Source organism: Callospermophilus lateralis, unplaced genomic scaffold, assembly GCF_048772815.1.
Source record: "Callospermophilus lateralis isolate mCalLat2 unplaced genomic scaffold, mCalLat2.hap1 Scaffold_105, whole genome shotgun sequence".
Classification (NCBI taxonomy): domain Eukaryota; kingdom Metazoa; phylum Chordata; class Mammalia; order Rodentia; family Sciuridae; genus Callospermophilus; species Callospermophilus lateralis.
The window spans coordinates 1,778,323-1,791,960 of NW_027510702.1; the positions used below are offsets into that span (position 1 = coordinate 1,778,323).

Here is a 13,638-nt window from a genome sequence, read left to right on the forward strand (position 1 = left end):
TGTAGACCAGGCAGAGCTTAGTAAGCCCAGTGTGAGAGAATGTGATAACAGTGTGATGCAAATTCTCTGGTCTCTGTTTATTTCTGAATGAATTATGAATAAAGAGAACAGGTGCAAAATATATTCATAGGTGAATAAACAGATGGACACAGAGATAGATGGATGATTACAAATATTGTATTCGCTTTCTATGGATTAGAAAACATAGATAGGATACAGAGTTTAGGGTGCATGGTTGTGACACATGAAAAACATCTATAATCATTAGGGACTCAACCTTTGCTATGATAGTTTAAGCAGTATAGTCTTTGATCATTCAAACAGTCAATGGGTTACAGGGAAACTGTAAGAGTATTAAAGCCGAGTTATCTGGAATATTAGCTCTTCTGACTCTTATTTTAGACAAAATTGTTCACAAGGGTATGGAAGTCGGGTGTGATGGCACACGCCTGTAATCCCAGTGGCTTGGGAGGCTAAGACAGGAGGATCACAATTTCAAAGCCAACCTCATCAACTGCAAGGCACTAAGCAACTCAGTGAGATCCTGTCTCTAAATAAATAAAAAATAGGGCTGGGGATGTGGCTCAGTGGCCAAGTATCTCTGAGATCAATCCCTGGTACCAAAAGAATAAAAATAAAAATAAATAAAAAGGGTACAGAAATGTCAGGACAACTTGGAAAAATGTAATCAAAAAGGAGGGAGGAAGGAAAAGAGAGGGGGAAATTTAGTTAAGAGATGTTACAGAGTGAGAGATCTACATATCTAGAAAGGAATTTATGTAATGAGCTATCATGAATTTCATCTGCAGATAAAGGACTTTAAACTTATACAATCTAATTATCTTCTCTAAGTCTAAGATCATTTGCCTTAATAATGAAATGCAATAATATGACCATGTCAATTTTCAAGAATATAATGAATATATAGTACCCAAAACAAGGGTTGGAAGAATGCACTCTCAATAATATTTTGTTTTCTTTTTCTATTTCCTTTTTATTTCCCATTTCTTCTTTACTCACATTCTTTTCCTTAGACAATTCTTCAATTTTTAATTTTCTTTCCCCTAATGTGAGTAACTGCTAAATCTCCAACATTCTCTGTTTCTGTGCATTTCTTCTGTACTTACAATTACTTGGCGAATATCCCAAAGTAAAGTTAATGTGAGATTGATATAAAATCAGACCTACCCATTATAAAACAAAGGAGTTCTATAGAATATTCCTATGCTGTTTTCCTATTAAGACTTATAATTTTAGATCTGTCCCCAACAGATCAGACATTTCCCTCTACTATTCCACTGTTATCTTTTTGATTAACATCACAATACAGAACTTGTTACTTTTCTTGTCAAGAAAAATCATCATTCCTGATTCCTTCATTTTAAATAAAACCACACATTATCAAATCTTATAAAATGATAATTAACATAAACAAATTTTCTAGATAGGTTAGAGTTTGCATCTAGAAGACCAATTTTTTGTTGTTATTGTTGTTGTTGTTGCTCTGCTTTGCTTTGCTTTAATCTCTGTCAGTTGGAATAAATTTTTTTTCAAAGTCTACTTCCACATGCACATGACTGAATGACTGCTATAACTGAAGCCAATGGAGGCTTGTTTGGCACTTGTTACAGGCTGGAATCCTCAACTTGAGTCCTTCTTCCATTTTTTACTGTGATCATAGCCACAGTTTTGAAAACCCATTCCCGTGAAGGTTGCCTCTCTTTTCAGTGCATCCTCCTCCAACAATTGGGGAATAGCTTTAATTGGTTTATGCTTGAAAAATCGGATGAAAATTTACTGTCAGAATAAGTAGTTATTCAAGATTAAGTCAAAATGAGTATTTGAGAAACATTTCTACTAATAAAGGATAAAAACCTTTAAACATTTTTTGTGACTTCCATGAGGTTTTAAATTTTTATGTATGAATTTTCCCTTTGTTGTTGATACAGATGAAGCAAAATGGTTCTAGGTTTGGAAGGCAACATTAAACTGTCATTCCCTCAAAAACACAAGCCTGACATTATCATTCAGTTTTTGTCTTTCCTCACTGCCCATGTCCAAAATTAAAAAAAAAAAAGTGCTGTTACTCTGCCTTCCTGTGTTGACATCTGCACAGTGCTGTGACTCCCCACTTGCCTGGTCAAGGGCTCACTATAGTATTATAAATTAGCCCCTGAATGTTTACAACCATCTAGCCTTTCCCATCTTCATTGTATATTTTACACTAAGGGAAAAGCTTGTTTTCCTAAAATTTTATTTATTCATTATTTATTTATTTAATCCACTTGCTCCAAAGATGTCAAGTCTTCAAATTAACTCCCACTTACCATATTAGAGCTTCAACAATCATATACCATATTCTATTTCTGCTTTAGCTTTACATGATGCAAAATATTTAGCTAAGTACTTAGTTCCCAGCAAGAATTGAAAAAAATTTTACTTCTTCTTCCCAAAGCTTACCCTACTTTAGTAAAACTAGATACGACCTCAAACACTCTATCCCTTTCCTCATATGTTCTCTCTTATGTTTTTGTAATCTCCTGTGCTTTGTTTGTAAAGCCAAGTTGAAGGGCCTTTCCACTGATTTCTCTTCTCTCCCTCCCCCCATAGAATTAATATCTATTGTTTGTATGTCATTAGGCTTTTAATCACCAATCAATTGATAGTGCTGTTTAATCTTTAGTGGGACTTTTTTTTTTCAAAACCATTTATCATATTTTGAGTCAAGTGACATCTTTTGTGGTTTTTAATTGTATAGAAAAAAGTATTTAGTAATCGTTATGTAAGTATTTGTTGAAGGCAACTAAATAAACAGCACATTAACTTTTATATTATATGTTGTTCTATATTTAACTGGACAATTTCTAATAAATATTCTGTAAACTATATGTCCAGAGGGTTTATTATGCACCATACATATATATTGGTTTCAGTTGCTCTGAAAACCTGAAAACACTTATTTGCATGGGTCCTAAAAAATATTTTAAAACAATTCTTATAGTTATAATTCAGACTTCACTAGAACAATGATCATTGATTTAAAAAAAATTATGCCTAAAATAAGATGATCTTATAACCTGAAAGTCTGATTAAATGGATTGCATTCTACTAGAGTTATTGAAGATTTTATGTCCAAATAAAAACTTTTGTCTTATTCAACTATTTTTCTTGCTAACATTACCACCACTAAATTGTGAGAGATGTAAAACAATCTTATACATAGGATTTTATAAATTTCATGGAAAGTCAAATATATTCATTGAAATATATTATTTTTCCTTAAAAAATCTTCACCAATTTGAATGATTTATAGATCTTCAGGTCTAAGAATAATGTCAATCACCCTAAAAAAATGTTATGCTTTCTGTGTTCTCAGTATTAGTTATGGAATACAGACTTTACTCCTATATCAGGCTTTATGATAATTAAATTGAAAGGTATGGAATGATTTCTGTGTGCCAGGTGCTGTACTGAAACATAACCAAAGTAATACAGGGAATTCACAGAGTAATAAAAGAGGCAACTGATGATATTCCAATATAATTTATAAAACAGAAGTCAGAACTCTGAGGCAGGGGGAGTTTCACTAATAAATGATCCATAGAAATTTCTACATCTATGAATAATTTCAATTTTTCCAAGGAGAAAGAAAAAAATGCAGTTTCCTAGAAGAACATGAGAGTATAAATTATACTCTCTCAAAGTAGAAAAGATCAAGGTGGTTTGGGGAACAAGAAGATGTTCAGTACCTTAGACTGGGTAGACTTAAAGGGGAAGAATTAGGGGGAAAAATAGGCTATGGTGATTAGAATCAAATTGGAAAGATGACCCAGTAGCCATGAGGAGTTTGATTTCTCAAGGCACAGTGTAGAGTCATGAGAAAGGTATAAGCAAAGGAATGGCATGGGTAAGGAGGTGCATTAAACTAAAATTTAGAACTGATCTTAAAACTGACTGATGAGTGAAGGAAAATGGAGTCAAGAAGAAATACATTGCGAGACAAGGAGGAAAAGAAAGGAATCTGAACAGAGTATGGTGATGGAAATGAAGAAAAGGGGTAAAGAAACATTTGGAAGTGGAACTAATATGACTTCAACATGCTGCGGATGGTAGTTAAGAAGGGATTTAAAGCAACTTTCCACTAATCAGGCTGATGAAAAAAGATGGAGATTGAGAAAAGGCCACAAAATATTGCCTTTGGTCTGTTACAGTGGCTTTTCAGAGTACAGACAGGAATAAAATTGAATTCGAGGAAAAACATGAAGACTGTATTCAATGGTTCTCAAAGGAGTTTATTTAGACATATGATCATCAGAAAAAAGAGATTAAAAATCTGATGTTTACTCATTTGCCAATTATTTCATAATGTTAAATTGACTAAATCGATATGTATAATATATAAAATGGCATGTATTTTTCATGTTTATGGGGTTTATTTATATCACCAACAAAATATGAGTCTTATGAAGTACTTAGAATCTCAAATTAAGCCTGTTTTGTAGCAAATGATGACTGAATATAATATATAAGCAATTCAATCTTATTTTATGATTAATTTTAAAATGAGAGGAAAAGCGATGGAGTAAAAAGAATTCAAATTATAGCTTCTCTATGGTTTCCATGACCATGAGTTTCTATTCTTCATAATTATGATTTATTTCTTTGCTAATAGTAAGAAGCAAAATAGCTCTTTATATCTCTGGAGAGAAGTAGAAGCAGAAGCAAATATTTTCCAATCATCTAAACCCTTCTGTTTCTGTACTCATTAGCGCATGCAATTAGTAGAAACCAGGCATTGACTGATTTGATTGGCATGTGTTTATTTTCTCTCCTACACCCTGTGAGATCACAGCAGGAGAGTAATGAAAGAATAGTTGTGATTTGCAATCATAGATAGTGTAGCTATGGATTATCATCATACTTACAACTGGACCAGGTGGGCCCTGGGGACCTTCTCCTCCTTTCAGTCCAGGTGCACCCTGAGAGAAGTGTAAAATCAAAGAAAATGAATCAATGTGAACTAAATATAAATGGAAGGAGATGTACGATTGATAAAATGAGAAAGTCAGAAAGTATTTTTTGATACAAACATATATACATATATACAACGATAATCAAATGCTTATGTTTACATATGTTGTCTTAAATACTCAGGATTCTATTTAAGCTCTGAAAAAAAAATGCTTGTAATAAGCACTTCCATTCACACACATATTTATATGTTGATCATAACTGAGCTCCAGGAAGACCTTGTTCACCTGGGAATCCACATAATCCTGCTGGTCCATCTTTCCCTGAGATCCCTTGAGGTCCTGGATCACCCTAAAGAAGATAATATAAATCCATCAATAAAGAGTAATTTCTACACACGTTTGTATGAACAAAATTGTAGTTACCTCCAACCTGCTCTCAGGAAAGCTTAAAATTACTTAATAATGAAAATTTTGTGTGGAATGTCCTGTACATTAAAATGAAATAACAATACCTCAATTTAAGGATTTATATGTATAAATCAATAGTTTTATGGTCAATGAGCTAATTGTGCCATTATTCAGTAATATCTTCAAGTATAATAACCTTATACTAAATATCTTCCTGACATGTTTTTCTGACATTAATTTAAATACTAACAAAATAGAGAGACTCTCTGGAGAAGTGGTAAGCAGTACAGTTAAAAGCAAATGAATGCTTGGAGCTAAGAAAAGTCCTTAAGGATGTCATACCTTTGCACCTTCTTTTCCTGCAGCACCAGGAAGACCTTGCTCACCAGGAGGACCAGGAGGGCCAGGGTGCCCACGTTCACCTATGGGACCAGTCTCACCTGTTGGTCCCTGAATTAGATAAGCAAAACCATATTAGTTTGCTCTTTTAATTTTTGACCAATATAATGCATACTCAAAACATATCTTACTCCCTTTTACAAAAGTTTATCCTTTTCCTTTATTTTCATGCTGTTCTAAAAAGCACTTCTTATCAAACACTGACAGTGACATATCTGACAAAAGTCTGAAATGATTTCTTGCAATCGTGGTTAGGATATCTAAGGGTACAAAAGAAAAAAAAAATACACGAAGTCTAAAAAGATATTTTCCTTGTTTAATACTAGAATTGCTTCAGTGTAAGGGCAGTCCAAGTATTGTTAAAAACTGTTTTGGAAGCCAGGTATGATGGTACACACCTGTATTTCCAGCAGCTTGGGAGACTGAAGCAGGAGGATTTGAGTTCAAAGCCAGCCTTAGCAATGGCAAGCAAATCAGTGAGATCCTGTCTCCAAATAAAAATACAAAATAGGGCTGGGAATGTGGCTCAGTGATCAAATGCCCTTGATTAAATCCCCAGTACCAAAAAAAAAAGTTTCATGCCATTTCCCTTTTTATATAAGGTGTTAAATCAGTTTAACAATAAAGAGACATTGGTGATATATTGATAGGTACTCTACTGAATCACTACTTGATAATAAGCCTAGACCCTGGGAACTCAAAAACTCAAGTAGTTCTCTTCGGAATTTCCATGCACTGGAGACCTCTCTATTTCTAATTTATATTCATTTGAAAAAGTCTAAGGAATGTGGCAGGGGGCCCCTGAAAGCAGTGAGTTTGGGCCAGAAGTTCCTTGAGGCCAAAGGTATAACAATAGCCAGGTCCCGTAAATTGCAGCAAATGCCAAAATGAAAAATGTCAGGTCATTAATATGTCCCCTGACTGGTACCATTTGTGGTCCTAGAGTGTAACAAGCTATCAAGTATAAACAAGGAATGGTGATCAGCTGGTCTCTATTTCACTTAGAATAAACAGCAAGATGAAGGATTTAAGTTGAAGATATATAAAGAGGAAAATTCCAAATGTTAAGGTTGTTATACAGTGAAATGTGTTACTGAAGTTGCTTTGGAATATCATTCCTTGTTATTTTTCTAAAAATGCAACATATTTTTAACTTTTGGTCTTGTATAAAGAACACATGTGCCCCAAATATTGGCACATGTTTCTAGATTTATATTTCTTTATGTAATAACTGGAAGTCTTCAACTATTATTGTGCAAAAGTTTTTCTCCCAAAGATAATTTTTTATCCAAATGCCAGGATTCACAAGAAAATGATATGAAATTGTTACTAATTAAATAACTATATCAGTGAGACAAAAATGGGCAGAGATTTATACAAAAAAAGATGAACTATTTCTTCCATTACTTCACTCCCTTTATTCTAACATGAAAATATAGTTACATTTAAAACAGGGAGTTCAATTATTTATTGATTTATTTATTTGGTACCAGGCATTGAACCCAGGGGTATTTAACCATGGAGTCATATTGCAAACCCTTTTTATTTTCTTATTTTGAGACAGGTCTTACTAAGTTACTGAGGCTGGCTTTCAACTTGTGATCCTCCTGCCTCAGCTTCCTGAGTCACTGGGATTATAGGCATGTGCCACTGTGGGAATTAAGATTGTCTTTAAAATAGTTGGATTTCCATTCATAATAGGAAAAATATATCAATGAAGATATATACTCAATAAAATACCTGCTACTTTTACGCCTTAACATAAAGTAGGAGGAAAAAAAACAAGTCAGGTCCCAGAATTGTAGATGTCTGCATTGGGCAGGGATACATTTTCAAAAGGTATCAGTTCCTGAATATTCAGCTATGACACCCAACATGTTTACATTCTAGATAGACTAATTCTGTTTCTCCTCAGAGATATTGAGTATAATAGGAATTATGCTCTAGTTATTCTTTCTTTTTTTGAAAAAAAAATGGTTATGAAGTTTTTTGAAACAGAAAGTAAAAGTATTTTCAGAGGAAGCTTTCAAATTATTGATTAATGTATATAATATGCAATATATACTTAATATATGTATACTCTTGCTATGTATGGTATACACTGAAATATATTTGTATTACTTATATACTTATTCATATATAAAAGCATTTCCTAAAAAATAGATTTCACTGTATATATATAATTAAAACTGAAGATCTTTAAAAAGAACCCTTGAGTACACACACACACACACACACACACCAAAAAAATGCATGATGACATGCATGCTGTATTTCCTTGGAAAAAGAATCAAGAGTTAAAATTTTCCCTTAGGTTTGAAATTATTCTCTGAAATAAAATTATTAAGAAATCCAATAATTCTTCATTTTTGCTTTTGCCACACAAATTCTTAGAAAAGGAGTGTAGTTTTTGTTTCTCTGGGGAGGGATGCATATTTATGGATGTGCATGTTAGTGTATGTGTGAATACATGAGTTACAAAGTACTAAGAACAAATTATTAATAGGAAAAAGAGTAAAAAAATTAAATAATTAAAACATTTCTCCAACTGATCTTGCTTTACTGTAACTTGCTATTACCAGGGGTAAAATTCCTGCTGAGTAAACTAAAAGTGTTCTGTCCAGTCCATATGTTTTGGGAAAGGATAACAATTTTATTTTTTATGCACACTAATTATTATATGCAGCTCTGTGATACCATAATTCAGGATATTTCTCTAATATTTTAGTTGTCTGCTACCTGTCTTGAGAGAGATTCTTTTTTTTTTTTTAAAGAGAGAGTGAGAAAGGGAGAGAGAGAGAGAGAGAGAGAGAATTTTAATATTTATTTTTTAGTTATCGGCGGACACAACATCTTTTTTTGTATGTGGTGCTGAAGATCGAACCCGGGCCACACGCATGCCAGGCAAGCACGCTACTGCTTGAGCCACATCCCCAGCCCCCAGAGAGATTCTTGTCTTAACCAATATTTCACATATGCTCAAGAAAACAAAATAACACTTATTCCTGATATGAATAACTGTTGTTATGATGACAAAACCCCTTAAAAACATGTAATAAGTTACAAATATTAAAATTTATAAATATTGTTGAATTCTGAGCTTTATCATATTCTTCTAGGCCTAATTAATACTCAAAGGCCTGAAGTCATTTTGTAATTTTAAATTCTAAATGGACAAACTCTTTAGAAAGAATTTGGGGTTCATAAAATATAGATGGTGCCATGGTCAGGCTTTAGTGTTAAACTCATTGTGAATTTCTGATACACTTTCATTATATATTCTTCTCTTTTATTGATACAGGCAAATGAGAACCTGCTTCAATTAAGCAGTTATTTGCTAAATATCATTTGATGTTGGTAATCTTCAGATACTTAAATGTGATCTGAAATTTAAAAATAAAACATTTGGAATCATAATAACATGGATCCATGTTACACAACTTATTAAGGTGAAAAGATAAACATAAAAATATATCTCATTAGCAAAATAAAGGAATATACCTGTGGTCCAACAACACCCCCTGGCCCAGGGGGGGGCAGTCTTGCCTTGAAATCCCTAAAGAAACAAAGTATTATCTGTAAAAACTATGCAAAGGACAAAGCATAAATTAAAATTTGACAATTGAATAACTATTAAAAGAAAGTCAACTATTGGCTAAAAATACCTCAAGTGCTTAAATCTGAGTTAACATATTCCAGTTCTTTTAAAAATCCAAAATTTGCTATCTTCATTGCTTCACATTGTAATGCAATAATTATTTTCAATATACTAAAATATAAGGCAGTATGATTAAGCTGGAGCACAAATGTATTCTTAGCCATGTTCTACCAGGTCAAACAACATATAGAATGTTAACATAGCAATGTTTATGGATGAAATAAATGATGATTTAGACATTCTTTAAAACAGTCCCCTGATTCTCTATGCATAGATAAATCTATAGTCAGTGATCTACATATATTTCTTTTTAATGCATTCCAAAAATCTCATAAAATATAAAAGGATACAAAAATACATGTTTTACATATACAAGAGAATACTTTGCATGATGAGTAATCATTTCATCTTTTTACAAATGTTCTTTCTAAAAACCCAAAAGAATATTGTTATAAATACACCTTGCAAATAATGCAATCATTAAAATAGAATCTGGTTGATGTGAACAGAATGCCTTTATTAAATCAAGCTTTGGGGAATTTATTTTGGTACCTACATTTCTCTAGACTCGTGGATTATTTATTCTGTATAATTGCATTATGATAGACAAAGTGCTTTCTCATGTGAGTAAGGTTACATTTAACAGTTAAGAGAACAGATAGAAAAAACTAGGAGGAAAACATTCCAAAGAATAAAATTAAATAAAGTGAACAGTATTTACAAAAGTTTTGTTCACTGTAACATGTAATAAAACTGGAAATAATAAAATTAGCAAGAAAAGAAGCTAGTAGTCCACATTTGTAGCACAACCTTCCAGGTAATTATGATTGAATTATTTGTAATAGCAAAATTCTATAAGTAAAAGAAATCTAAACTTATAATTATTATAATTTATATCAGAAGGGAAACATAAAACTCTATAATTCTTTTTTTAATATTTACTTTTTGGTTGTAGTTGGACATAATACCTTTATTTTATTTATTTACTTTTATGTGGTGCTGAGGATCTCACATGTGGGAGGCAAGCGCTCTACCACTGAGCCACAACCCCAGTCTCATAAAACTCTATAATTCTTAAGACTATCAGGGTTCCACTTGAGCTATCATTCTAAATAGCCAAACCCACTAATCCTGCATGAAATTATCACAGAATTTATTTAGAATTTTATAGTCAAAATAGCAGTTTGCTTAATTTTAACTTTTTAGCAACTGGGAAGTTTGGAAATCTGTCATCATATTTTCAGATTATATACACACACACATATAAACACACATATACATGTGCACAATATATGTGGGTATGAATATGTACACTTCTCCTGGATTTTGTCAACAACCTCCATGACTACATTTCTTACCTCTATGATGATTCATTCTTCCACCTGCTCCAAACTATTTCTAAAACACTCATCTATGTTAAACCCTGACACTTTCTTATTAAGGGCCTATTGGTCATTCCAATTGTATGTGGTTCTGTCTCCAACATTTCCAACATGGTGCTCACTGGAAGTACCTTCTCTGAGTTGTGGTTTTCTTTATTTCTTTTGTTTCTTTATTAATGAAGTATCTTCTGTTCACACACTTTCCTGCAGCTATCAAACTCAGTCATTTAAACCTAGAGTGTCACCTAAGAGACTCTCAACATTGAGCTTCTCTCATGTCCCAGTAGACTTGTGTTATTCAACTGCAATCATCTCTTTCTTTGATGATTGCAGTTTTTCAAATCAGGTTCACTCATTTATCTACTTTTAGCCAGAAACACTATCTCACATAAGCAAATCTAATCAACTCATTGCTAATCATATGTCAAGTAATATTGATGACAAAGTTCAGCACAATCTTAACCTTGTTGCTACTCCAGTCACATCTTTTGCTTTGAAAATGTGTCCTAGGTTCTACCCACACTAATCCTCTCACCTGTATCTGAATCATACATTTGTATGACCTGTTCCCTTTGTTTGGATCACCCTTCCCCTTCAAGTTTGTCTTGAAGGAGCAAATGCTTTTCTGAACTTAAAAAATATTAAAATCTTTTTCCTTAGTGAATGTGAGAGTAAAAAGTGTATTTAACAATTGATTAAAATTAATTGATTAAAAATCAATATTTCATTGAGGAAAGTCTATGAAATTTACATTCCACATTTGCACTCATGCATCCTAAGGGGAAAGAGAAAAGCTTGGCTGCTAGCCCAATTGTGGAAGTGGTGGATTTTGGAGGAGCTGGAAGAGAGCACTGCCCATATGTCTGCTTATTCAAGACATTTATTGCATTTGCAAGTATCTGATAAATTTACACCAGAGATTGTACAGAAAAACTACACACAGGAGAATTCTTACAGACCAGAATGGGGTTTGCTTGTCTGATATTTTTATGTAAGAAAACTAAACTTACTTTTTAATTTTAGAATAAATGATGCCCTTTTAAAGTCCTTAAAAACAGAAATTAATTTGATATATTCATGGGTAGCTTGGAATATCTAAGACCCAACCAAAATGTAATTCCTATTCTAATAATCTCTAAGGGACTTTATTAATTTTGGCATCAATCCTGGATTTAGCAGTGTCACTGAGACAGATTTGGGATATTTCACTATAATAGGAGCTGTTTCTGATTTTTCCTGGAGACTTGAAAAAGTTTGAAAATGTAAGGCATCAAAATGAATCTTGAATTTATGAATGTGGAAGAAGCTAAAAAATAATGAAATAATTTCCTCTTTGAAATAAGATAACACATATATACAAAGCCTATCCAGTCTAGATTCTGATCTTATGCAAAGAAATCTTTTGAATTCTAGGCAGCAAAATAAAGTGAGAAAGAACAGTTCCTGGCCATAGGGTGATTCACTCTTCTATGAAAAGAGGTTGTGAAATCAGAAATATAATTTCCCAAAAATAATCCTGGCCTTTGTCTACGAGAAACTACTAGAGAGAAGGATTCTTCCTAGAGGCATTAGTTAATATGCTCTTTTCTTCTTTGTTTAAATTCAGATGTTATATATGACATAGTTATTTCAGAGAAAAGCAGAAGCTCTTGACTAAATTGAAGACAAAGTGATTTTAAAATGGTAATGCTCTAGGTATTCCTTCCTCAAAAGCAATTTCAAAAATATTCCTGTTATTCCCAAGAAATAATGTGATGGTTAAAATGACTGGATGCAAGATTTAAGTGGGAATGTTGTGTGGGAATTTAGTGTAAATTTCACTGTGGATTCTTATTTAGAGAATCTATATTTTCCTCATCATGGAGATATCATTCCCAAGAGGAAACTCAAACAATTTTATTTTTTGGTCCCACTATAAATCATTTTGATTCAGCTTTGGAAAGTCCAGACTTTGAAATTTCTAGCCTGGATAAAATTAGGAAGCTGTTAAACTAAGAATTGTCACTTGGAGAGTGAGACAGGAATTGGGTTGCTGCTGACAGACTGTTTCTCCCATGGCAGAAAATTAATAATATTTTAAGATTTGTTAACACATATGGCTATGCAATTCCAAATATGTCTTCATGTTGGCAGAAAGCCTTGAAGTGATTTTTTAACCATGCAGTCAAAGATAGTCTATGTTGTGGTTTTCTCAAGAAATCTGGATAAAATTAACCAATATTAAGAAACAAGAATATGTTCCAAGGATATATGCCAAACCTTGAGGATTTCTGACTAGAATAACAAACCATTGGTACATTCAGATATGTAGTTTCATAACAGTGATAAAATAAATCACTAACCCATGAGAATTCTTAAGCCATCGAGGAGTTAACAATTTCTCCTGTGCCCAATCATCATCGTATATAAGATGGATTATTCAGTTAATTTGTTTAACGTTATATTTCTCCATTTCTAAATAATACAAAATTACTTTTTTCAATCTACATTTCCCTACTCAACAAGAGAGGAAGCATTTGAAATAGTTCCATACCACTTATACCCTTATGGTTGTAACATCAGCAGAATTCACTCTCTAGTTCTGGAAAGAAGAACTTTGTGTTATGTGCATGACTTACAGTAATGTGTGACGATATCATGAAAGCATCCAAAGAATAATGGGTTCTTGTCCATCAACTCATTATTAAAGTACCATTATTAACAATAAGATCGATTAAATAAATTAACATAACAGTTTTTTCAAGGATATTTGTTTAGGTACAAACATTGGTCTATTTATGTATTTATTCATGTTTAAATAAAAGGTCTAATGGAATTC

General features: G+C 32.6%; 1 protein-coding gene across 1 annotated transcript in view; it reads right to left on the minus strand.

Moving 5' to 3' along the window:
- The window catches only part of LOC143640001 (uncharacterized), a 141,157-nt gene that overhangs the window by 66,557 nt on the left and 60,962 nt on the right, over positions 1-13,638 (minus strand). The window contains 5 exon segments of the mRNA XM_077107990.1: positions 4,926-4,979; positions 5,212-5,322; positions 5,724-5,831; positions 9,282-9,314; positions 9,316-9,336. Of these exon segments, the coding sequence (XP_076964105.1) occupies positions 4,926-4,979; positions 5,212-5,322; positions 5,724-5,831; positions 9,282-9,314; positions 9,316-9,336 (327 nt within the window).